The following is a 26,961-nucleotide window of genomic DNA, read 5'->3' as shown; positions in this document are numbered from 1 at the left end:
ACTAACTGTACACGACGTCGTTCCCTGTCCTTTTCTAAATTTTCTTACCCGATGCTTGGCCTAAAAAATAACGTAATATAATTAATATTCTTTTTTTATCGACTAATAATTAATATATTTTATATTTTTTAAAATATTTAATAAATTAAGAATTATAAGAAATAATTAAAAATAACTTAAAATATTATGAGTAATTAAAACTTAAATTAATTATTTATTTAATTCAAAATATATTTAAGAATAATAAATTTATAATTTTTTAGTTGCTTAATATAAGTGTCTCCCCCTCCCCCGCCCCAATCTAAACTACATATAAATAACGTATTTTTAATTAAAAAAACATAAATAAAAAATTAAGTTATATATTAATTCATTTCGATTACTTTAAATAAAAAAATTTAACTATAATAAAACGTTTAATAATTTATCAACATAAAATTCAACTTAATTACCGTAAATTGATGCCCTAATTAACCATTAATCAAGAATTAGTCATTAGTTATATGTAAAACTGCAACTTCTTGTAACAAAATATGGTTTTATTACCACTCTTCTCTTTTTAGTTAATATTAAAACTTGTAATTATAAAATTAAGATAATTTTTATATTCATAATTTATATTTTAGTTTATATAGCCATAAGTTTTTATAAATAATTTTTATGACAGAGAAAGAAAAATGGTGAAATATTCTGCCAACTGATGAATTTAGAAGAAACACTTTGAAAGAAAATAACTCCCATTCACAAAGAAAATCTACATGAAAATATCACAAAACTCCTGCAGAAATGTTACACCAATGGTGTTCATGTCCTGTATACTTTAAATACCGCATATACAAGCTGGGCAACTCTGTAACTCCGAGCTAGACATTCTAATAATAGAATTCATAACATCTAAGGCAAAAGCTGCTTTTCTTATTACCCGGCTCGACGAACCTGAAAAGGTCGGAAAACCAGGAGTTATACCATTCTAGACTCTACAAACAAGTGCCAAGTCTTTTAGGTTTAGTGCCTTACAATGCCTTCTCCCAAACATCTATTATATCCTTGATTGGTCCAGTTGAGCAAACTGTTGCCTCAGAACCCTTCTCATCACTTTATTTGACGCTGTTCTTGGCAGAGTTGACAGCGGTACAATGTGAGAAACCTGCGCATGTTAGCTTCTTCTTAGTATGGAAACTACAAAAGGCAGGATTGAAATTGGTTCAAATTTTAATTTTACAGAATAAAAATATGAAGACCAGTGAAAATAAGATACAATGAAAATAACGATTTAATCCTAAGTTACTTCCATATTTATTCAAAAAAATTAGATATTTCTGCGATTTCTCTCTTGACAAATAGGAAGATGTATTCATCATTGTGGAATTAAAAAATGAGTTAAATCAATGAAATAGGATAAATTTGAACCACACAACATATCAGTAAGGCAGTTGTGTGCAGAGCAGACATCATTACCCTGAATAGAGGATTTAGTTTCTGCTGTAATGCTGAATTGAAGGCCATTCTCAATTTATTTAAGTCTGGAGCTGGGACATTCGAATCCTTGTATACGACTGCAATTACTAATCGTTCAGGGCCACCCTTGGGAGGTGGTACTCCAATGGCTGCAGTCTCAAGGATACTGTCATCAACTGCATTACAGATGCGTTCAATTTCTACAGAGCTAACCTGATCAAACAGAAAAGAAGAAGAGAAAAGAAATCAGACCAGAATCAAATAGTTACTCTTCAATTTGTAAAAATTTTGTTATTCAATGCCCAAAATTCTGAATGCTTCTCCCTGCATATCATCAAACTAAAAGTTCCGCACGTCAAACATTCAGAGACACCATTGAATTTCCAAATCTTTTCTCTCAAAAAAGTGGAAGTGCCAGATACTTTGAACAAGAAAAAAAGAAAAGAAAAAAAAAAAAAAAAAGAAGCAGCTATAGGCTGAAGCCAATAGTCCCCTTTATCCATCAATATCTTGATTTCATTCCTTATTTTATAGGCTGCAGCTACAGGCTAAAGCCAATAGCCCTTTATCCATCAATATCTTGATTTCATTCCTTATTTCATAGGTTGCAGTAAGTGAGACTGCTGAAGGACCTAATGCCATTTCCAAATAATAAATTATGTGTTCAATCTTTCTCATAACAAAATAAACACAATGTCATCTTCTTTTTCAAAGTGAATTTAAACCACGTAACTTTGTTTCTTTATGGGTGCGAACTCTGTTTCTAATGATTCAGAAACTACAGAATTGACAAGACAAGTCTGTTCCCCAGGGAATAAAATAATGCAAATTAGTAGAAATAAAAAAAATCTATTCATACCACATCTCAGGGCTATTCTAGACAACAAGAAAAAGAAAACCACTTAACATAAGCATGTCTTCGTAATTGCACACAGTGCCAAATGCATACCTTGATGCCGCCAAGGTTCATTGTATCATCAGCACGACCATGTGCACGATAATATCCCTTAGATGTCCGTTCAAATACATCCCCATGCCTCCGCAAAATCTTCACAAAGAAAAAACACACCCGGAATCATACAAATTTTCTTTTATTTGTGAGGATCAAACACAGAATTTATGAGTCTACACAAGTTGCAAATACAGGTTTCTGGCAAGTTTTACTCACTTTTCCATTCCAAAAAGGCATCCCTCTAAAGTAAACATCATAGTGATTCGCATTCAACAGAGTATTTGACGAGCCAAACATGAGGGGACCAAGCGCTAATTCACCCATCCCTGGAAGGTTTTCAGCCTATAATTGAAATCATGATCATTAGGCAGAAGTGCTAACACATAAACACACACATGATGTGCATATATATCCCAATATAGGCAAAATTTTCTGACAAGGTATCTTAGATAACAATGCAGGTCCATCGCATGGTACTTACAATAGGATGACCATCACTGCCAAGAATAAATAAACTGCAGCCCATAGCCGGTGTACTGAAAGCAGCCAATGATTGAGCCTGTAATAAAGATCCAGTAACAAATCCACCACCAATCTCCGTACCGCCACAATATTCAATGACAGGCTTGTAATTAGCCCTCCCCATCAACCATAGATACTCATCTATGTTTGAAGCTTCACCAGTGGAGGCAAAGCAACTACCAAGTTTCGAATAATGAATAAAGCTAGAAATAATTATTCATGAAAGGAAATCCAAAGTTCATAGCTAATAGCAAGAACTTACACTTACCAAATCGCTGACCAATCATTGCCAACAGTGCAGTTTGAACTTTTCCATGCTCGGACGATACTTGGGATCACACCTAGCATAGTTACCCTAGCATCCTGGAAAAGAGAGAGTGATTCAATGAACTGCAGAAGACTACCAAGTTCAAAAAAATTAAAAGATGAAAAATAAAAACATAAAATCTTCAGAAGACAACTGAATTTTAAGTTAACGTTTCAGCCATTCATTGGTTCACTTTGGCTGTCTAACATACACCTGATATGTACAAAAGAAAAAATTAAACCAAGGACGGTAATTTTCTATTTTTATCATAGATTGATTTCTCTTTATTATTTTTCCTCCTCCAATCATAACTTAACCAAAACTTCAAAATTATCCCAATCTCTAGTTAGTAAATATCCGTTTTTGTGTTCTAATAATATTTCTTCGTTTATCCAAAATGCATCTGTTCTCTTATATGGACGTGAACAACACAAAACTGAAGGTCAAAGCATATTGACTAATCATAGAATGACCACCATTAGCATTCTCCAAAACACACTCTAGCAGTCCCACCACTACATCACGTGTGACTCTCAAGCCAGCAATGAAGATCATGCATGCTAGGATAATGTTGCCTAAAGATAACGAACAATTCGATCCACTGTAAGGATTCTGAAGTATCATTTCACTTTGCTAATCAATTTTGCTTCTACTAATAGTGAGCTATGGTAAAGGATGGAGCATATGAAGTCCAATAAGGATGGTTTAAAGGTTATAGCATTTGTTTCACAAGGTGAATATATACATGGGACCCTTTTGAGTCCAACAGAGGGATCAAGAAGGATGGTTTAAAGGTTATAGCATTTGTTTCACAATGTAAATAACTTACAATTCATTTAATTGAAATCTCATTCCTGCTTGGGATGGCAGAAATGAGAAAGCCACCTAGCTTTGACTAAACACTGGATTAGACCACTATTCTCACCCCAAACTTTATATCATTTGCATTGTATTCCTATGATTAGCATTTTGAACCCAAGGTTTCATTAGTCAGATTATGTAAATTGAAGAATGGATCAATCGGCATGTATACAACATTAACTTGAGATCTGAAGCATCGAAGCAAAAAAAAGCATAGGTTTTATTCACCAAGTGCTAAAGGGATGCCCATGCACAAAAGAAGAATACATAAACGAGAATCAAACTATCTATTAGGTCTCCTAAATCCCCAGTAGACAAGCTCCCACATACTCTTATCCTCACAAAATAAAGTCACAGATAACTATCAGTCAAAACATGCATAATGCAATGGGCCAAAATAAGTCATGCAACAACAAATTATACAACTATATATATATATATATATATATATATATATATATAGAGAGAGAGAGAGAGAGAGAGAAACAGCCCAACTACATCCAAATTAAGAAATATCATAATAACATGGATGTAAAATGCCTACCTGTACAAACTTGGCAAAGCCAGAACCAAGAGGAGATCCATTGTATAGTGCAATGGAAGCACCATTTAACAATGAAGCATACACTAACCATGGGCCCATCATCCACCCAAGGTTAGTGGGCCAAGCAACAATATCACCTTGATGAATATCCATGTGGCACCATGCATCTGCAGCAGCTTTCAGAGGAGTCATGTTTGTCCATGGAATTGCTTTTGGATCCCCTACACCAGAAAATAAGCCTAATCAAGCGTGGCAGCATTTATGCTTTCCAGCTTGCACTTCAACAATAAAGTATCCATTTGATACTTCTACCAGAAAAAGGTATGCTTATACCTTTCAGATATTTCTAAGCAGACAGTGACAGTAGTGGCTCGGTATTAGAATGAAGACATCCAGAACAACTTCAGAACTTGGAGTTTTAATTTTTTTTTTTTTTAAAAAAGACCAAATTTCATTATCAGACATCATTAGATGAGTAACTTGTATATCCATTATTTTTCTGGGCCTAGTTCCCCACCCTTTACTTCTTATTTCTCTTGCTATAAAACTAGTAAAAACTATAAATTCCATAAACAGCATTTACATACTCTTCTAACAAAATATTTGACAACCCTAAAACTTCAAAAAAAAAGAAAGAAAGAAAAAGGAGTAATGATAACAAAGATGTTATCATGGTTATTCATTTAAGAAGCAAGATATTTGACCGTATTTGACAGTTCCGAAAACAAAGTACTTTATGTCGGATGAAGTTGATATAAAAACAATGAGGTTAAGGAATGGTTATGATTTGATTGCTGGGTGGTCCAGGAAATACCGTTTTCACATGGTCCAGGAAAGGATAAGACACATTGTTTACATTACCTGTCGTTCCAGAGGAAAACAGAATATTTGTGAATGCTTCAACCGGCTTTTCCACAGCCACAAATTCTTCTTCTCTACAGTTTTTTATAAAACAAAAGATACAGAAGTGCCATCAGACTCTACTGACAACAAAATCGCAGTCATGCCAAGAGATATAGTAGTATCTAGACAGCTCTCTTTTTTAGTTATAAGAAGCCAGACATGTAAGAAACCAATAAGTAACATGATTGTAAACTATTGTTCTTGTCTCCCCCTGTTTGTATTTTGTATTTGTATATAGAACTGTTATGTCCCTAGAAGATTCACTAACCCCTGCACCCTATAACTTTGCCGTACAATAATTTATTTCACTAAAGGTAGGTACTCTGTGCACTGAATGCTTCACACAAGACCCCAATCCCTTCTCCCAATAAAATTCCCAAAAACCTTATGCAGCCAATACACCTTCCTCCCACAAAAAATGTGGACAAACAAAAACCTTTACCATTCTCGCAATGCTAATGTTGATGACCTTGTCTAACACCAGAATAATATCAAATGATTTTCGTTTAATGACTGAGAGTGTCCTAGAAGGAGAGACTCTTATGAGGAAGGACCCAAATACCAACCAACAAAGCAGGCCAAGAAACAAAGAGTTTACTATTCCAGAAGGAGAGAAGAGAAGAGAAAATATGTTTTAAGTGCTGATATATCATCTTACATGCAACAAAGTAGCAAGGGAAAATATGCAAAATATTTCATACTTTGAATTTTTTACTTTTTCCAAGAAATCATTCCAAGAAATATCACTGCTGCGCAATTTCATGCTGAAGCTTGAGCCTTTAGCGGGAATAACAATTGCCATAGGTGCCCCAGCTTCCACAACTCGTCTGCAGAATTGAATCTAGTGTGAGAGACAGTATCACAGTAAAGATAAAGAAAAAAACAACATCAACGAATGTGTAGTCCATCGAGAGAACTTGACCTGTAAAGAGGAATACTTTTCTCGCCGCGTATTATAACATCCTGCAGGATGAGAAGTATGTGTTAATTTGGCCTCATTGTAGATACTCTTGCTGAGCAGTAAATCCAATTTTTGTACACCGGTGGCACCCCCTTGGCGCCTAATATAATATATATACTTACACTTTCTTCTCAATTAAAAAAAAAAAGGAAGTATGTGTTAATGAAAAACATGTTTATCGAATGCATATTATTAAGAGAAAGGGCAATGGTTATTGTGGGAAAAGTAGAATAAATTCACGGATCAAAAATGGCAATATCATAATGAACAAACAGAAGAAAGCCTCAACACCTTCATTCTTTAACATTTTATATGCAACAGAAAACATCTAACTGCAAGAGTAAACCTCCAAAATGCCATGTAACCGGACTTAGCTTGCCTAATAAAGAATTAAGTAAACTGACCAACAAGCAGAGAGATTACTCAAGTGATAAATGTGATGGGAACAAAATAGAAGCATAAAACTGCACCAGAATGCCTCAAATAGTTTCAACTTACACTTAGATTTTAATATATTCATGAAAAGAATTTTTAGAAAAGAATTGCAAGGAATAATTGTGGGACCTCACAAACGAAGAAGTGTAATAACCTGAGTAAATATGGCTCTGGCTTCTGAAATTTTGAGTCTTGTTGCTATTTCCTCTGGAGCAAAACTATCCGCTATGGACACAACTACATAGCCTGCCAGAACAATAGCTAGATAAATAACCACAGAATTGACGTTCATAGGCATATCAATAGCAATTGCAGATCCAGTGTCCAAGCCCAGGGCATTGAGTCCATGTGCCACCAACCTATATTTTAAATGCAAATCAATATATTACGTTCAATTTGTGTAGAGAACTAACGACTCGATGGCTTAAAAAACTCCAGAAACCATGCTAAAATGCAAATAAAGATAAAGCTCACTACTTGATGTTATGCAAGTAAATAAATGCTATCTGCAATAGACAACTATCAGTTTATGACCACATCTGCAATTGCAACAGAACATTTACCACAAACAAAAATTATTTGCATGACTTTTCTATTGTGGTTATGAAATTCAGAATTTGTATCAAACTAAACTAATCTACTACACAGAAGAAGTTTATGACATGAGAAAGGAGCATACCAAACCTCTGTCCGCAAATCCTTAAGAGTCATGACTTTTATAGGAAGATGATCATCTCCCTCATCCCGCCATCTTATTACAATGTCATCCAAACTTCTCTTAGGATTTATACTCAAGCAATCCTTTGCGGGGTTCATGTATGCTCCAGGAAGCCATTGACCACCTGGGTTTGACAAATTTTTCTCTCCGTATGGATTCTCATGCAAGATACATTGTGGAGGCACTGAGAAAGATATGCTCAACACATCCAGTACAGTCTTCCAATAAACCTAACAAATGTAGAGTTGAAAACCGATAACGTAAAATCTGCATTCAGTATCTATAGCATAAAAGCTTTTTTTACATTAACGCTACCTCCGGGTTTGCAACAGAAAATTCCTGAAAGTCTGAGAAACATGATAGAGGATCCTTGTATTTCGAACCCAATAACTGTTTTCCCTGCCTTTCTAATAGCTGTCCTACATTTGTCAATATTGCAGTCTCCCTAGACATCCAACAAGCGATTTAAATACAATATAGTAAATCACAAAGGAAAAAGAACAAAATGAGAAAATTGAAACATTACTGTAAATAGAAATTTCCAGTTCCCAGGCAACTAAAACAATGTTAAGCTACAATTCCAGCATATCAAATTTCAATTCCTATATTTATTCAAATATCAAGCTCCAACAAATACTATAGTTTATCATAACAAATGTCACCGTTAAAAACACCAACTTTACATTAAAGAAGGCAATTTTTACTAAAACTGTAGACAAATCCTCTGAAACTAAATATCTATATTTGGTTTAATACAACGTGGCGTTTATCCCTGCAAATTTACTTAGACTTGGCCACCAACAAAACATTTCAAAACAATAATAAATGGTGAAGATTAGAGAGAATTCCATACGGGTCGGGTATCCAAGCCGGAGGGTCGGGGCCAAAGTTTTTATAGCAGCCATAATACATCATCTGATGGAAGGAGAAGGGAAGTGTAGGGTTAAGAAGGCGTTTGGATATGTGGTGCCATGTCTGTGGAGTGCCCGCTCCGTAATTAGCAACGATTCCGATCAGAGTCTCGTAAAGTCGCTCGGCGTCTTCCTTGTTTATTCCCAGAGATTCTATGTCTGCCCTGGTAACAGAATCTAGGGTTTTGTACGCCATTTTTCTTCTCACTCAGCTTCGCTCATATGATTGAGAGAGAGATTGAGGATTGAAGAAACGATGAATCGGACACTGCACCTGAATCAAATTCTTCTTCACGAGCAAGGAACCAAGTAGATAACCTTGCCACCTGTATTTCCATTTTTGGTCCTTTAAAACTATTTTTTTATTAATTTTTTAACCAATTTATTCTACAAAAATAATTAAGTTATTTTATTTAAATTATAAGATTTATAGTAATAAAATTATGAAAGAGCAAAACCCTTGAAATTTATTTATAATTTCAAATTTAATTCAACTAAAAATAATTTTTATTTATAAATGATAATTTTTAATTTTATATGAAATTAAAAGAATACATTATCAACTTTATCAAAATTCATGAAATCTGAGACTGTTTTGCTGCAAGTTTAAATAATTTTTATACATAATATTAATTTTTATAATTTTGTAATGAAATTACACCAGTTTTGTATTGAGTTCAGTATGCAACTTTATTCCAAACACAGTCTTAATATCCTTCAAATAAACCATATAGTTCATAGAAGACCAATGTTCTGGTTTTGTTGGGAATAGTGGGGAAAAGCACTTATTGGCTTAAAATAAGCCTCCTTTCTAGCTTCTTTTGCACATTCAATTTCAAGAAAAGATCAATAAACTCACATTAACAAGAAGAATAGCAGTGAGGCAAATTCCAACAAGAGACTGTAATAATCTAACCTAACAATGCACATTCAAACATTCTTGTTTTCATACACAATTTTTCTTTCACTCTGGAAGAAACTTTGTTGTACCAAACCGTTTGGCAGAGGGGATGATCCGTGATGGCGAAAGAACCTCTGCGATAAATGAATTAGACGAATCTGTTCCTAATCGACTCTGCAACCACCCTCTGCTCCCAGAAAACCCATCAGCCACAATCCAGCAGTTTTTGAACCCAAGACTTGTTAGTGTTCTTGCAACTATTTTGGCTGAATCAGAGTATCTGAATGTTTAGAGGAGGAGGAGATTGGCGTTAGTTCAAAAAAACATAGCATCTTAGAAATCTTTATTGTTTAAAAACTAGTTTGTATATAGGCAAGGTTGGGAAAACTTACGAATCCATAATGATGATGTTAGAGCCTTTGTTGATTTTCTTGAGGTATGAAATCTTCAAAGCTGCTATTTCAGCTTCTACTTTCTTTACATTTCTGACTAGGCCTCTCAATTTGCTCGGTAATTCTTCCAAACTGAAACATTAGAGCAGACTTAATGTTGTGCACATTATAAATTAAGTGGATGAAGACAGAAAAGTAAAAGAGACAGAGAATTTACGTGGTTCAGTTAAGTTGACCTACAACACGAGGGATAAATCCAGATTTCGTATGAATATTTCTGGAAATGTCCTATCTACTCGTATTTTAATCATATGAAAATCACATAAGATCAAGTCCCATTATAACCCTTAAGTAACAAAATTCTGAAAATCTAAGACAGAACCACAGAGCTTTTACATTTATACAAGAAACTGAATCAGTTCGAAGTTTTTGTAAACAAACTTCATTTGTTACGGGAACGATGAAGATGAATGAGAATAAGGGGATACAGCAACCCATAAATTTCATGTAAAACAGCAGCGTAGGGAAGAAGCCATGGAAGAAGAAGCAGATTTACTTACGGAACTGAAATAAGCCTGTTCTTAGCACTAGAGGGAAGGCGAGGAACACCAGCCTTGCTTTTGTCCTTCTCAGATCGTATATCAATCATTGTGTGACTTTGCGAACATACTAGATCAAGTGTTTGAGCAGGTGTAAGATCACCTAGACAGTAACAAAATGCATTAGCCCCCTGTCATGCAAGAGAATTTAGAAGAACAAAAACTTCCAAAATCTGTATCAGTACTCAGATTAGTTCTGAACCACAAAGAGATTAGTATTGTACCTCTACACTTTTCTACATGTAGATAAAGCTAAAAAAGATAACTCACTAGATTGTTTCGTTTAGTTTCACACTTCATAATCACTTTTAGCTGTTTTCAGACTTATACATAACCTTCATAGAAATGAAGCAATTTTGTTCCGAGAACCAATGAAAGTGAAGTTACCTTTATAACCACGAAGGCCAAAAGAGATGGCAGACCAGATGGGAGGAAGGAGGAGGTATGAAACAAATAATGCTCCAGCTGTTCCTACAATTACAGTAGGATCTGCAGATGAGATGGCTTCGACAGTTGATGAAGCGATAGGTGTGGCCACCTTCGTAGTCTTCTCTGCTGCATCTGCTACCGTCTGCAACAAAGGCAATGGTTCATTTACAAATTTAGGATCAGAAATCAGAATTTTTAAGGCTATGTTTAAAATAAATCCAAAAATTTTTTAGAATTCACTTTCCCATTTAATTCAAAAATTTTCTAGAAGATTAATTCGATATGAGGAAAGCTTTTATCGTTTAGAAAATTATTTTACCTTTCTTCAATAAATTTACAAATAAAATCAATAAGATTTCTGACTTTATTCCAAACAATAGTCTAAGTAACAGAATTTTTATAACTCATCATCCACATCCACACTCTAGGGCAGTTCATTCGGTGCAAAACAGACCAGATGTTAACCAGTCCTGTCCTACCAAATTATAAACAGCCCAACATTACCAGATTAAATATCCATCAAATTGTCATATTCTGACTGCATGGGCACAAATTTGTCTCTTGAAACAAAGTAACAAACAGATTACCATCAATTATGCAGCAACCCGAATTATGCATCAAAACTGAAGAAATTCTTGAAGGCAGACCCAGATACAATTCAATTTCTCAACACGTATAATCCATAAAGCTTTTTTTCTTACGATATATAGATGTTAAGCTTCGAAAATCTCAATGCCAACCAACTTAAGGAAAACATGTGTTTAGTTTAAGGAAAAGTGTGCTTAGAATAGTTGTGGAATTAGTCAACAGTGTATCCTATATGCCTTTTTTCCATCAGTTTTATCTACCACTATCCCACTTTGTTTTAGTTCCCTTAGAAGTAGGAAGTAACGGGCAGTGGTTTTTGTATTTAAAGGCTGCAAGTTTAATGGATGGGGGGTCGAAAAAATTGTTGTTCAAGTGTGGTTTATTCTCACCCAAAGAGAAAATAATTACTGAAAAATTAATTGGTTTCTGACTGGGACCTATCAATAGAAGCCTAAGTTGCAATCATCACAAGTTAACATTAGAAACCAATTTAGCATTGCAGCCATTTCAAGAACAAGAAGCTTATCTAATAGTATTACTGCAAAAGAAAACACTACAAGAGATGGACAGTCTACAATCTGAAGAATATAAATTATAAAGCTGAATTTCAAATGGAAATAACCTTGGCTGCAGTAACAACAGTTTCTGTATCAATGCCAGAGCTTTGAATTGCCTCTTGGGCTTTCTTTGAGACCTCGGAAATTGCCGGAGAAGCAGCCTTTAAAGCCTCTTCTCCAGCTTTCTGCGCAATAGGCAACCCCTTCTCAACAGCTGGTTTCAGAAACTCCCCCACAACTTGAAGAACACGCTGTGCATTGTCCAAAACAGTCGAACCCACTTCCTGGACTTGATCAATTGTCTTCTCAACCTATCAAATCACAACAAAAATCAATTCCTCGCAATGGGTATTATTGGCTGGAGAGCAAACTAAAAATCCTCGTTGGGACATTTTGGTAAGCAGGTTGTGGTTGAACCAGCAAATAAATAGAAACCCATTAATGGAGAGTGAAAGTCTAAAGTCTTACCTCATTGAGAGAGGAGACAATCTGGTCTTTAGAAAGAGTGGCGGCCTTGGCTTCATGGGGAGGTGTGAATAGAGCCAAGAGAGAGATTGTGGTTGAAGTTGGAAGCGAGACAGAGATGGGTTTCAGCTGATTTTTGCAGCAAGCTCTGGGTGAAATGGAAGGAGAAGCCGAAGAAGAAGAAGAAGAAGAAGAATGGAGAGGAAGTTTTGTAGTGAACGAAGATCGGATTGCCATGTCCATCGCCATTATTTCTCTATCCAGCTCACAAGAAGAGAGAAATTGAGTGTATGTTGTGCAGTTGTCGTGCTTAGGTGGCGAGACTGGGTGTTGAATGTCTGGTTGATGGGTGTCTGAAGATTTGTGTGATGAGGAATGTAAGTTGCTTAAATTAAAAGAGTGGAAATTTTTAGCCGATAAAAAGGAACTTTCTCACTGGCCAAACAGATCCTAGGTGTCACCTCTCCTAGATTTCGATTTAGCCACTCATGCCGCTCCACGTGGCACATAGAACATCCTATTAGTTTCTTCCTTACAACGTAATATATATTTATTTTATACAAAACAATAACTGAGTCTTCAATTTTATTTTTGCGGATACAAAAAAGTTATTTTCTCAAAATTTTAAATTTTTTAGACTTAAATTTATTTTTATGTAAATTTATATATTTTATGAATTAGTTGATATATACAGCCTAATTATAATATAATTTTTTAATAAAAATATACAATTTATTTAATACTCAGATTTTGCGAAAGGAACAATTGGGATCTGAGAATTCTGGACCCCAAACCCAACATTAAAACTATTTTGGTAACTTGAATTTGAACAGACAAATCAATTTACATATAAAATAATAAAAGAAAATTATATTTTTTAATAATTTTAAATCTTAATAATTTAAATATTAAAATATTACGTTACACATTCAAGAGTTATAATTAAAAATTAGAATGATTCAATCTCATTATAAATTTAATTTTTTTTGTTTAATTGTACATAACAGTCAAATTAAAATTATTTTCATATATTTTTTTACTTTTATTTTAATATTTTTCTAAATTCAATTTGTTTGTAATAAGTATATATATATATTAGTATAAGTAAATAAATAAACTAATTGAAATTAAAGGTAGATTAATCGAGATCAAACAATATCACAATAACTCATATAAAAATTAACACGAAAATTATCTTCTCTATAAATATGAAAGAACAAACTTCTCAATCAACTTTACTTTCAAAAAATCATTAAAGATAATAAATAGTACTTTGGAAATTTTATTTGTGAATAAATTTTATTCGTGCATCTCCCGCAGCAATATAAAGTGTTCGCATTTATAGGTATGTATCTGTGTGTGTGTGTATGTTTATTATGGGCTGATAGTGAAAAGAGGAAAAGATGTATGTATATATATAAGAAATCAAAAAGTAGTAGTAACGAAAAGTTATGAAGACCCAAAATTTTGGGTAAAACAAATTTGAATTAAAGATACATAAGTATATAATAATGTTAAAGTTTACATTCTTTACACATAAATTAAAATAATTAATAGGATTACAGAAATGTCTCTTTCATAACGGTTCATAAAAAAACGAAATAAACATATGAAAATAGTAAATAAATGTTGTAGAGAGGTTAACCTCCACTAACTCTTTATACGATCCGGGGGAACACTTATTTACAGTCTTCCTACTGATTAAGATCTGAATCTTGATCTTTTTTTATTGAAAATGGTTAATATGAGTGAGCTACACTAACCCAATAAAAATGTCACACTACTCACCAATACATAAAATTAAATATGGTAAAAAAAAATATAAAACGACTAATGGAACGTTTAATTTAAGTAAATTCATTTATTATAAGAAAACAATTTATTGCATACATACCGTTATGAGATTGTCAAAATCGACCTATAAAGACAATAACTCAAATAACATTATAATTTTTTATACAAGTGAATAAGAACAACTTTCCTTTTTATATGCTTACTGATACCTTTAGGGGTCCATTGGGATTTCTCCATACACATGAACCCAATATCTAAACTTTTCAATTAACCAACCATCTTCATACCCTGTCCAGTATGAGCGCCAAAAATTTCATCCCTCGATACCCCGTCATGTATGAGGATGAACTGAACTGTCTCTATACCCTATCTAGTATGAGCGCTAAAAATATTATCCCTCGATACTCCGTCCGGTATGAGATAACAATTACGGTATGGCTCCCTATATACCCGGTTCGTCCACCATCTCTCAAGATATCCAGTAAGACATTTATTTATTAATTCACATAATAAAGTAATTTTCCATTTGTATACTAATTTTACATTTCATAAATCAACTATAAATCACGCAAAACAAGCGATATATACATCAAGAAAACACAATTAAATCATTTAATTATTTCAATATATTATCATATATTTAAAGCTGTGCAAGTAAATAATCAGTTAAATATGATAAAGAAATAACTAACATATTCCGCGTTCATTAATGACCTGTAATTATTCTAAAAAAAATTTAAATTTCACAAAGTACGATATTATTGATTATTAAGCTTTAATTCCACAATAGAGAATAGGCTGAGAGATTTTTACCAGAATCGATATTTGAAATACTGTACTTTCTACCGCGTTTCCAGACTGTCTCCAAATTTTTTAAATTTTTCTACGAAGAGTAAACACGCTTCATGTACCTAAAAAATATCTTAAAAATCCAAAATCGATGTTAAAAATCTTTTCCGACCAATTTTAGAATTTCAGCATGACGGCTGTTTGCCTCAACTTGGCTTTTTCTGCTGGTTTAGGTCAGTTTCGGCTGACTTTACACGTATCTCTGCAAAAATATACGATAGGGAGCTGGTTAACCGAAAAAATTAAAAAACTAAAACCTACTGGTGATGGAGTTTTCGGATGCGACGGCTCCGCCGGCTCTCCTTTGCGGCTGGGATTCCTCCTTCAGTCAACCTACAGAAAATATAACGGTGAAAAAATCGCACGAAATGAGAACCAGGAAGGGGTTTATCGGAGGAGCTTGCGAGTTTTGGGCTGCGACGGCCCCGCCGGGCTTTACCTGCGGTTTTCAGCTCACCTGCTGTTCGTTTTGCTCTCATATGGCCATAGAGTGCTCGCAATCGAATTCTGAGCATGTGGGAGAATTTTTACCTTTTTTGCCGATCATAGGTGGCTCTGATGCGATTGTGGTCGGCGATCGACTTCCTTGTACAGCGTCTGGTCATTCTTCTCCGACGGAAGGCCTGGCGACTAGGGTTCGAGTTCCGTATGATGCGAAATATTTATACTCATTCTGTGTTAATGTGGACCGTCCATCATGATCGATCTCGTCTGTCCGATCACGCCTAAGGAGAAAATAAATTTGGACCGTTTATCGCGTTTGATCTCGAACATTCGATCGCGCCTAAGGGGGATATGGATTCGGACCGTCCACGCGTGCGAGATTGATCTTGTGCCATCCGATCGCGAGGCACGCAGATTGTAAGCGTGGCCTCCCGCGTGGCACCGACATCAGCGTACCTTGCCATGCGGCGCGATCTGATTCGTTGAGGTTGCTGACTGAGCAGTTCTACGGGGTCGAACTTTTTTTATTTGCACTTTGATCCTCCTATTTCTATTTGTTTTTTCAAAAACACTCATATAACCCAAATTTTTATATCTTTTTTTTAAAAATTATTTTCAATCTTGTCTCTAATTTATTTTTTTCTTAAATATAATAAAAATTAAATTAAATTAATTTATAAAATATTTTTTATATATTTTTAAATTGGTAAAATTTATCTCGAATCAATTTTCGAACCCGGATATCACAAAAGTAGTGAATAATCCAACAAGAAAAATAAGAAATACAAAAGGTTCTCCTCAAGATTTGCAGTACACAGGAATTAATGTACTACACATGTATGTTCTAAAACCCTAACGAAGACATATATTACATGACAAAACACTATAAACTTAATTTATTATAGTTAATTAATTATCAAAAGTTGTTCTCATAATTATTTATGATAATTTACTAATTAATATTTGTACCATGAAAGTTTAGGTTAAACAAATTTAAATTAGAAAAAATATATAAGATTTTTTATAAAAAAAATTAAGAATTTTATATGAAATAAAATATAGATTCAACCTGTTTGTACTAAATGCAATTCAATAAATTTTTTTTTTTTTTTACAGTTTAATATCTTGTGGATTTCATTTTTACCATTTTACATAAATGTGAAAGTTTAAAGTAAAAAAATAAATAAATAAAATGATAAAAAATAATTACTCACAAAATTACAAAGTAATTACTAAATTAAAAGGATTAATAATATTTAAAAAGGTTAAAATATTTCAAATCACAATAAGTAAGTAAATGTTTAATTATATTTTTTTCTTTCTTTGTGAATTCAATTATTTGAGATGGAACTATAGTTTAAAATAAATTATCATTTAATTAGATTATTGATATTTTATTATATGTGAATTTAAATATTAAATTGTGTGCATTTTGTCATATGACAATGCATTTTTTTTTAAAGTAAAAAAACAAAATTAATAGTTTATTATTTCTACGTGAAAATTTTGTTTTAGGCTGCTGGATTTATGCCACTGGATACTGTTTAGCATATAAAAACATACTTAATTAATTAATAATTAAAACTTAATTAATTAATTAATCCATATTAGCTTACGTCAGCTCTCGTTGATTTTTTGGATGCTCGTGCAAATTAATGGTCCTCACCTCTGATGCTATCACCTTTACAGATCATCACATTTACTAAGAAGCCCTAGTTTTGATCCTTTGTTTTGTATGCTTTTCTCAATTTTCAAATTTAATAATTTATAGAAAAGTAAACAAAAATTTCAATATTTATATGATAAATTATTTATATATATATATATATATATAATGACAAAGAACATGCATTTATTCCCACAATCATTCGTCTATAATAATCAGCACAGTTCCTGATCTTCTAATTCCACCATAGTCTCTCTGCAAATTCAACCCAACTCCGTTAATCTCTCATGGAGTGCCACAAGGACCAGATCATGAATCCTCCCTCATCAAACAACCCATCCGATCATCATCATCACCAGACCTCATCACCAATCTTCCATAACGATCAGAACAGAAGCCGCCGAAGAAACCATGATGGGGTCAAAAGATATCTCGGAGTTCGACAAAGGGCGTCCGGCAGATGGGTTGCAGAGATCAAAGACTCGTCGTTAAAGCTCCGGCTATGGCTTGGCACCTTCGACAGACCAGAAGAAGCCGCCTTGGCATACGACGTCGCCGCCAGAATCCTCCGAGGTCGAAACGCCAAGACCAACTTTCATGGCGGCGCCGGCGTTGACAACGCTACACATGTGTTCTGCAGCCGGTTTGTCAGGAACCCTAGGGTCCATCAGCTTCTTCTTCGACATGCAAGATCATCGTCGTTAGGAACAACTCCTGTTAGTATTGATGATAGGGGAGTGGAGATGGGAAACCGAGTTGACTCGGCGGATAAGACTGAGAGCATTGTTGAAGAGACGATATTTTGTTCTTCGTTTTCTGGATCGGATCATGATGATGGTGAACGTGGTTGCTGGAATTACAGTAAGTTTTCTGGAAGTTGCAAGGTTTATTCATCTGTTATTGTAGCTCCTTCTTTTAGTGATCCTAGTTGTTCTTCTTCAATCACTGGAAGAGAAAAGGAAGAAGATGGTTAACTAGATTTGAACTATATACATATACATATATATATATATGTTTGCAGTCTTCCATTGAAGCTTGGGTTAGTGTAAGAAAATAAGAACAAATCTGTTATACTGTAAATAGATACGTATATATTTGCGTGTGTATATATAGAGTTAGATAGTCTATGTATGCTAAACATGTATAAGAAGGAATTAGTAAGAAATATTGGGTCATATTATATGTTCATAATTGAGATATTTAATTATCTAGATTATTTCTCACACACACACATGTATACATATATGTATAGCATAGTTTAGATGTGTGATGGAATAATCATTTTAACTTGATATATATGAGTAGATATACATATCTTTGAACTTGATATTATAAGTTATGAATTATTCTATGCTGACATGATACAAGATTGAAACTATGGATTCAATTCCAAATTGAAGCATTTAGAACTCTGATAGATAATAGAAAATTTTCACACACACACACACACGTACACAAGTGCATGTATACGAAGTGGATGTGATCTCAATTTCAAAAAGCATGTTGCATTTAAAAAAAACTTAATCAAGAAGTGTCGTTACAGAAATTTATAAAAGTATCGAAAATATATTTTTCAACATAAAATAATTATAATATCTGTTACTTATTATGAACATGTATTAAGCTCTATTAATGAGTATTCGTGTATCGTACTGTATTATTGAGATAAACTATACAAAAGTTCTTTGCTATTATAATGTTAGATATCGTCTCCTGAACAACTTATACTAAGGATTGCTAAGTGTTGGTTTTCAAATTCTTCAAAAATTTTGGTTGATCTTGTTGTCTATAATTGGTGACTTGGTTCACATGTATTTACATTGGAAAAAAAAAAAAAAAAAAAAAAAAGCGAACCCGAACATCGTAAACTTTGTAAAATTTTTTTTTTTTTTAGAATATGATAAAGATTGCAAAATTAATACATTCAAAATTGCATTAAATTAATCTAAGATGTATCAAATTTAGATTTTATAAATTTAAAATTCATCATTTCAAATTATAATAATATTGCTGATCGGTTAAATTTTCGTGTGGTTTTTTTTTTTTTGAAAGAAATCACGATCCATTTGACTTTGTTTGGAAAATAAATCATTTTTTTTCTATTTAAATATCCAAATGAAAAAGTAAGTCGTAAATATCTTGTACTATTTTAAAAAAAAAAAAGAAAAAAGAAAAAATGGTGTATTTTATGAACAATATTCAATTAGTTTATACTCTATGAAAAAGAACTCATTATAATGTGGACTTTAAGAGGCTTTTCCTCGTTGAAAGAAACATATTTAACACAAATGAATTGGATTAAATTATCAAAACCCAGTCGAACACAACTAGTAAAATACTTCAATTTTTTTAACGGTATTGAATTTTTAGGTGGAAGAGGAAAAAGACAAATTCATGCGACGACATAGTTGCTTGCTGCAAGCCCACCACGACACCACTACTATTATTATTATTACTTCCTGTCAATTTCGCCATCTTCTTCAAAAACTTTCCTCAATTGAAAATTGTTTCAACAAAAACCACTCTGAAAACAAAATAATTGATCTCCTCCGTTTTATAAGAAATAAATTTTCACCATATCTGGTAGGCGGGCGATGCAAGACAGACGAGAATTACATTCATACCTCTTCGTCTCAAAACTAACAAACATAAAACAAAAACAAAACTGTCTTAACCACACCCAAAAAACTCTTAAATGGTATGTAAAAATTTTCAAACAAATTAATTTAAATTGGGAAAATCATTAACTTGTGAACAGATCTAAAGCTTCTGTCTGCAATTTATGATGACAGATAGAGAATTAAGCCGCTGCCGCCTGATAATCCAAATATTCAACATCACACCCATCATCGCCGGCAGAATCTTAAATGACGATGCCAAGTCTGCTACACAGCAACACCCAAGTGATGAAAAGAGAGAACAAGACAAAGGGTACGTGAGAACAGTAGAATATACCCAGTTTTTGCTTATATGCTTCTTTTCTTTTCCCAGGATTCCTCCCCCCTCCTCTTCTGGAACTCAAAACCAAACCTTTCCACATTTTGGCTTTCACAGAATACAGAATCATTTTGATTCAATTGCCATTCCAAGGCCCTTTTTTTTTTTTTTTTTGTTCTTTTTCTTTCTTTCCGTTAATTAAATTCGATGCCAGATTCCACCAAGTACACTTCAACTTAATAGATTCTTCACCCAACTCGGTACCTTTCTCCACTGCATTTTTCTTCCCTCAACTTCTATCACAAATTTAACCCTCAAAAGAAATACTTTTTCTTGCCTCCCGGAATTTGACAAGTAACTGCTTTATCGAGAAATTGACTTCATTGGCGTGCAAATTGAACCCCCTATTAGACTACTTCACAGATCTATAAATGAAAAATGAGTCCTGACCACCATTGGAGAATCTCCGAGGGCAGCCAGCGGTCCACCACATGTAGCGACCTAAGAGATGATTGATGTATAGAATCATAGACATGAAGAACGAAGTGAGCTTTGTTTGATTGGAAAACTAAAGGCCATTGGTATTCTCGATGAAAACAGGAGTAGGAACAAAGGAGTTTCAGAAAGAGAAAAGAGAAAAGCTCAAATTCATTTCTCAGAAAGGTTTAAACATTGGAACAGTTTCTTTCTTTCAAAAAAACGAATCATAAAAACTACTGCTAGAAAAGCCATATGAGAATCCATGCACCACCATAAAAAAAAATAAAAATAAAAAAAAAAATAAAAAAAAAAACTGGAGAGTGATATGTAATATGCTTTTAGCATAGACGAAAGTTCCTGAAAGGGAATGAGGTAGCCAGATGATTGAATCTAGAGAAGAAAAAAAAAAAAAACAGTAATTGCACACTATTTCCAAAATAATATTATAAGAAGAGCTTCAATGATGGAGTTTCCGGAAACAGAACAGTATCTATACAACAACTATAGAAAAATCCAGAGAAGAAACTAAATAGATTGAACAATATGAATAACGAAAACAAACCAAAATCTTGTAGAAGTACAATAAATTCACCTTAAAAGAAAAATCTTTATCAAGAGATTATCTTGCATAAGAGGTATATGTCGGTGGTACAATTAATAATTTCTGCCAAGCAATAAATGAAGTGTGATTACATCAATTTCTCACATTTTTGACCGTAAAACAACTCGAATAACATACCTAATCAAACAATTACTTGCATTTCAGGAACGTTCAGAGATGCACCGCAAACAAAATTCTTTCATTTTAATATTTTCCCTAAACGACAATTCACGTATCAAGCACTATCTAGTTTTTTCATAATCCATTGATCATTTTACATTATGTCAGATTTAACAAGCTATCAGATAAATAAAAAGAAGAAGCTAATAATGGAAATATGACAGTCTGAAATTAGCTCGAAAGCTATTATATTCAAGGGAAATCAAGATCAAAGTATTGAAAAAAGGGAGAGAGGAAAAAACATCAGGTAAAACAAGGGAAGTTAGTGAGATAGATTTCCAGCAACAACAAAGAAATGTACTAAAACAAAAAAAAAATCAAATAAAATTCACCAATTTGGGACCACAGCCGGAAAATGATAAGGGTCCCTTTTGCTGTTTTCTGCAAACCAACTAGCGCTAGGTAATAAATTGGAAGAGAACAAGGGACAGCGAAGACAAAAAGAAAATTTCAAATTTTTACATTTATCATGGGCTTTTTTTGCTTTTTTTAAGAAAATGATCGAAAAATCTGTTTGGTTGTTGAGAAAGCGAGGGAAAAAAAATAGCTTCTGACTCTACTTTTGGTCTCCGAGGTCCCAATAGTTTTCCAATTATTCTGAACAAAGAGATCACCCGCATACCAGAACACATGCACACACATATACAAAAGCATCAGATATCAGAATCCAAAATTTCTCTCCAACCATACAGAAAAGAAACATCAGGGACAGATAATAACAAATTCCACATATCAAATGAATCAGCATAGATAAATATAGAGATAGAGAAGGAGGGGGTAACGCTGGATGCAGAGGTTTATCGATCGATTCATGTTCTGTGATTTTTCACACCAAATTCCCAGGAAGAGATCGATGAACCGCTGCCTCCAGTGACTTTACCCTTTCGGTTACCAATACAAAAAGAAATCCCACAGCGCATCCAAATCACCCAAAAGCATTTATTGAACTCAAAAAGGAAAGAAAGAAAAAACACAGATCTGAGATTCTGAGAAGTAATAAAGCAAATTTTACACCCCACTACCACCGACAAGACAATGGAAAATCCGGCTTTCTCTGCACAAACAAATATATATATGTATACACATACACACACTCATCAGAAAACCTATATTATATAATTAACGAGAGCATCTTAATTAGAGAAAGAAGTGGGTTTGAACCAGGAATCTATGGAGTCACCATTGCCGTACATCTCTCCTCTCTCTCTCTCTCTCTCTCTCTCTCTGAGCTTTTGACAGGATACACACAGACTTTTTTGGGGGGGCGCCTTCGCGTTATTAGAATGGCTTTTGGTGGGTTTTTATATTTATTTTTTTGTAAAATTCAACCCCACAATTATTTTAAAATTTTAAATTTAAATTTCAACCCCAATAACATTATAAATCTTAATATTTTATCATTAATTAAATTATTTATTTTTTAATTAAAGTATATAAAAAACACTTTGAAATAAAACATTTTTTTTCCCTATATCTATAATTATCATATATATTTTTTTTAGCGGTAATTATATTCTCCGTCTCATTTTCACACGTCAGCATCTAATTTTTATATATTTATAATGTTTTAAGGATACTTTTTAAAATATATTATTATATTCCATTTATTCGTTACATTTTTAGTTTTAAAAGATATAAACTTAATAAGTATATTTTTAAATTTATTTTTCAATTATAGATAGATATATATATATATATTGTATCTTTTTTGGTCTTAATTGCAGGCGGTGATCTTATCAAAATACCAATAAGTATTAAATTAAATTGAATCGGAAACAAAATTAACTTATAATTAGAATAATATTTAATTTATATCATACTATTCATATTTCATAAAATTAAAATTGACTGAATTTTAACCAAGCAAATATTTAAGTAATTAAAAATTGGGTAGTAATTTAATGATTTCACTTGATTGGATAGTAGCCTAAATTTGTTTACATCATTATTCTAAGGATGAACGGCTGTGATTAATTCATTGTTATTTGGATAAACTGATAATCACGAGCTTACTACCCACTGAAGAACTTCCACGTGCAGGTTTAACAGTCTGAAGATGACGTGTGTTTCTTTTATTTGACTAAGATGGTCCTAGTGAAAAAGCCAAAGTGGGGCCCCCGTTGTTTTTTTAGTACAAAGAAAATATTACACGAATAGCTTTTTGGTTATTTTTTAAAATATTAAAAAATAAAATTTACCCAATTTTAAAATTTTAATTTTATGTAGTTTTTTATTTTTTTAATTATAAAATACAAGTAAATGAAAAGAAAAATTATTTTTAAGTATATATACATCAAGACTAAAAAAAATAAATAAAAATTAAAATTAAAAGAATCACACGTACGCAGCGGGGAAAAGAGAAAAAACAAAGCACATGGGACTTACTTTAATCTGTCTATTCTCTCGCTAGTGACGTGCCTAATTACTTATAGAGAAAGTATTCAGCTTTATATATATATATATATATTTATATATTGAAAAAATATATATTTTGGATACCAAAATCATATAATAATATATCCCCCGAACACATTAATAACTTAAATCTCATCACATTCTACTTATAATATACTTAAAAATGTAACGTTCTTGCTGAATTTTTATAGTGATAATGTTGAAACAGATCACTAGAATTAAGAGGAGCAGCCGTCGATATTATATATATATTTGTGTAAATATATATATATATATATAGTTGCATCTATATATATACACCCACGTAGTTATAAGTATATAAAAATACAAAAATATGCAAAGTATACAGTCAAATATCGTTCTTTCCAAAGATTAACAAAAAAAAAGTAAAAAAATCCCTGCTTTAGCTTTAATTAGCCCTTTCCATGTTGTCTTCCACCCATCTACTCTTTCTTATATATCCAAAGAGCCTACACTGCATACACAAATGCATACATACATCACATATATACACACTACATTTTCTTATATATGACTTAAACCATACGTAACTCTAGCTACTACACCCGTATCCAGTAATCTTCTATATTCTGCTTCAACTCGAGAAAAAGAAAAGAGATGGCGACGGCGACTCCGTTGTTGCCGGGGCAACAGCAACAGACGGGGGGGGCTGTTCCGGCCGTGTCAAGCAAGGCTGGTTCAGGTTCTATTGGCCCATTTTTTGCCGTTATGTCAGTGGTAACGGTTCTTGCCGTTCTTTCATGTGTTTCGGGAAGGCTATGCTGCAGTCGTCGTCCGCCGGCGACTCCGTTAGAGAGCATTAACGGCGGTAGGTGTCTTGGGTGGGTCAGGCGACGGTGGCGCCGAGCGTTTGCGGCGGGAGGAGATGTTGAGGTGGGTTGCGGCCATGAGGGTCAAAGAAATGGCGGCGAGCAAGTTAAAGACGATGAGGTTCAAGCTCCATCGTAATTATATACATATATAAAGATATATAGATTTAATTTTTTAATCCATTTTGTCCAGTCCAATTAAATTAAAAATTAATAAAAATCAAAGTGAATTAGAACGTAATCATTTCTTCTCATTGTGTGTGTGACAAAATCTAACGTGGTAATTAATAAAATTATATAAATATATTAATTAATTAAGTTCTAAATTCTCTTAAATTAAAGATTGTAGACATACGTCCTCCAAGTATAAATATTTAATTAATAGGTTATTTTTAGTATAATTACAATGATCGAATTTAATCTTTTGTTGAAATCAAATGAGATCAATTCTTGTTTTATTATGGAACAAGACATGTTTGGAATATGTTTTATCTCATTCAAATTTGACTTTCTCTATGAAAAATAAATGTTTATTAGTCTCGAACTCAAAAAAATTTAATATTTTTTTAAATTGTTGCAGGTCTACAAATTATCAAACAATAACTTAACATGGTTATTTTATCACATTAATATAAATATAATCATATATTTATATTAATAAAAAATTTATATATATATACACAAAGGAGATCGGGTATAGGCAAGATTTGGCTGAGCCCACTCCAAACTGTACATTTTTTTTTCATTAATCCAAATTTAACATGATCTAAACTCGTACTTTAATGCGACCAAAACACCTATTTTCTTTTCTCGCATTGTTACCACGAATGAAACTAGTCGTATTAGTAAAATATTTGGATTTTAAATCTCCAATAATCTCGGTAAGTATTTGAGAGTTCCTTTGTTACGTGATAAAATTAACAAAAATACTTATCATTACATCTTTGAGAAGGTATCTAGCTGGAATGCTAACCTCATTTCCTTTGTAGAGCGTTTAACTTTAACCAAGTTAGTCATCATGACTATCCCTACTTATACTATGCAGACTACGACATTGCCTCAGTCCCTATATACTCAGATTGAAGCAGTGGTTAAGAAGTTTATCTGGGGTCAGGGAGTGGCAACCGAAAAATCAGTCTTATCAGTTGGACTGACATGTGTACGCCTTACGACGTTGGGGAAGCGGACTTCGATCTATCTACAAGTAAAACCAAACTTTTCTGATGAAATTAAGCTTTGTTATGGTTGCGAAGCCCGATCTACTATGGGTCCAGGTCCTTACCCACAAGTACAGATAATCTCGCTTATCGTAGAGTTACAAGCCGACGGGACCAATCTCTCGTCTTTGGCGCAACCTTAACCATCTTTAGATGAACTTTCGAGTTGGCATCAAATGGTCAATTGGTTGGTAAATACTGATTTCTCTCTACCGATAGGCCTCCACTCTCATGTTTAGGTACCAAATGATCTCCAATAACTTTTCACTGACGATATCATGTGTGTCTCTTGGCCTCGCATATCCATGACAATCTCTTAATTTTTTCTTTTACCTTTTGTCTCTCTTTGTACCAAAAAAAAAAACTGAATTGAATTGGGTTTAAATGAATCGGATTAAACATGTTTCTCGTACAAAACATTATCCCTAATAAAGATGCTATATTTTGACGGAAACATAAATTTTTATGAGTTGGTCAATTTTATTGAAATGAACTTTTCTAATAGGTCAAGTTAGTCTTAATGGAGAATGTCAAGTTTTGATAAATTTATAGGTATAATTCGTTAAATGACGTTAATGAGTTGGAGTAATAATAAGTTTTTGAGTTAAAAAATAAAAGAGGCAAATGCTATGTATATTAGATACTTAGATTTAGATATGAAAAAGTAAGTTTCATAAATAACTTTAAGTACGTCATTACCATATTTATCAAAGCATGTGACAATCATTATAGTTTAAATTCAATGAACAACGAATCGGATAGTTTGATTCAATGAATTTAGCGAGACATCATTATATTTAACATGTGTGATTAGATAAAAGTTTGAGAATATAATGAAATTAAAATAAAAATATTTACTCTTTAATCAATTAAAATAATTATATATATATTTTTTTGGTACCAACTCTCTAGCAATCAAATTTGTAAAAATTAATTATCTTTTAATTAAAGTTAAGTGCAAAATTAATTATAAAATTTGTAATATTTTGACCAAACATAATGTAAAGAATAATTTGTTTAAAAAATTCACCGACGAACCCGCGTT

The 26,961-nt window shown here is 32.9% G+C and overlaps 3 protein-coding genes and 1 long non-coding RNA gene across 6 annotated transcripts; 1 reads left to right on the top strand and 3 right to left on the bottom strand.

The window, feature by feature from the left end:
- Nucleotides 1–719: 719 nt before the first annotated feature.
- Nucleotides 720–8,909, bottom strand: AAE17 (acyl-activating enzyme 17). Of its 2 annotated transcripts, XM_088210923.1 has the most exons (15): nucleotides 8,515–8,909; nucleotides 7,977–8,106; nucleotides 7,623–7,891; nucleotides 7,098–7,302; nucleotides 6,470–6,510; nucleotides 6,249–6,374; nucleotides 5,506–5,579; nucleotides 4,645–4,865; nucleotides 3,201–3,295; nucleotides 2,892–3,108; nucleotides 2,627–2,752; nucleotides 2,408–2,506; nucleotides 1,459–1,671; nucleotides 1,018–1,147; nucleotides 720–936 (listed from the first exon to the last, which is right to left on the bottom strand). In XM_088210923.1, exons 1-14 carry the CDS (start codon nucleotides 8,766–8,768, stop codon nucleotides 1,040–1,042), a joined length of 2,178 nt encoding a protein of 725 aa, XP_088067049.1. In that variant the 5' UTR covers nucleotides 8,769–8,909; the 3' UTR covers nucleotides 720–936; nucleotides 1,018–1,039. The 2 variants fall into 2 exon arrangements, with proteins under 2 accessions (XP_088067049.1, XP_088067048.1); XM_088210922.1 differs by having other exon boundaries at nucleotides 720–1,147.
- A 496-nt stretch (nucleotides 8,910–9,405) lies between these two features.
- Nucleotides 9,406–12,877, bottom strand: CAS (calcium sensing receptor). 2 transcript variants are annotated; one of them, XM_088210924.1, is made up of 6 exons: nucleotides 12,507–12,876; nucleotides 12,104–12,349; nucleotides 10,852–11,035; nucleotides 10,426–10,567; nucleotides 9,866–9,997; nucleotides 9,406–9,753 (listed from the first exon to the last, which is right to left on the bottom strand). In XM_088210924.1, exons 1-6 carry the CDS (start codon nucleotides 12,750–12,752, stop codon nucleotides 9,537–9,539), a joined length of 1,167 nt encoding a protein of 388 aa, XP_088067050.1. In that variant the 5' UTR covers nucleotides 12,753–12,876; the 3' UTR covers nucleotides 9,406–9,536. The 2 variants fall into 2 exon arrangements, with proteins under 2 accessions (XP_088067050.1, XP_088067051.1); XM_088210925.1 differs by lacking the exon at nucleotides 9,406–9,753 and having other exon boundaries at nucleotides 9,862–9,997; nucleotides 12,507–12,877.
- A 4,575-nt stretch (nucleotides 12,878–17,452) lies between these two features.
- On the top strand, nucleotides 17,453–18,330 carry LOC110820348 (uncharacterized). The gene has a single exon (XM_022049797.2). The coding sequence runs from the start codon at nucleotides 17,544–17,546 to the stop codon at nucleotides 18,228–18,230; it is 687 nt and encodes a 228-aa protein (XP_021905489.1). The 5' UTR covers nucleotides 17,453–17,543; the 3' UTR covers nucleotides 18,231–18,330.
- A 1,451-nt stretch (nucleotides 18,331–19,781) lies between these two features.
- Nucleotides 19,782–22,760, bottom strand: LOC110820456 (uncharacterized). Its single transcript, XR_002540904.2, has 2 exons — nucleotides 21,266–22,760; nucleotides 19,782–20,694 (listed from the first exon to the last, which is right to left on the bottom strand). It is a non-coding gene; the product is annotated as an uncharacterized LOC110820456 (long non-coding RNA).
- Nucleotides 22,761–26,961: the final 4,201 nt, after the last annotated feature.

Source organism: Carica papaya, chromosome 9 (assembly GCF_054855325.1).
Source record: "Carica papaya isolate Zhongbai chromosome 9, ASM5485532v1, whole genome shotgun sequence".
Classification (NCBI taxonomy): domain Eukaryota; kingdom Viridiplantae; phylum Streptophyta; class Magnoliopsida; order Brassicales; family Caricaceae; genus Carica; species Carica papaya.
Note: the sequence above shows the minus strand (reverse complement) of the source record. Positions and strands in the feature narration are given on the sequence as shown.

Bases quoted from the DNA above. Each gene is read 5' to 3' on its own strand.
- AAE17 (XM_088210922.1), bottom strand. From the start codon at position 8,768: ATGGCGTACAAAACCCTAGATTCTGTTACCAGGGCAGACATAGAATCT. The intron at 3,109-3,200 runs GTAAGTGTAAGT...GAAACTTGGTAG, and splicing joins AATGATTGGTCAGCGATTTG to TTGCTTTGCCTCCACTGGTG. The intron at 1,672-2,407 runs GTATGCATTTGG...CTGTTTGATCAG, and splicing joins TGAACCTTGGCGGCATCAAG to GTTAGCTCTGTAGAAATTGA.
- CAS (XM_088210924.1), bottom strand. From the start codon at position 12,752: ATGGCGATGGACATGGCAATCCGATCTTCGTTCACTACAAAACTTCCT. The intron at 11,036-12,103 runs GTTATTTCCATT...CCTTTGTTGCAG, and splicing joins CTGTTGTTACTGCAGCCAAG to ACGGTAGCAGATGCAGCAGA. The intron at 10,568-10,851 runs GTAACTTCACTT...GTTACTGTCTAG, and splicing joins TGGCCTTCGTGGTTATAAAG to GTGATCTTACACCTGCTCAA.
- LOC110820348 (XM_022049797.2), top strand. From the start codon at position 17,544: ATGGAGTGCCACAAGGACCAGATCATGAATCCTCCCTCATCAAACAAC.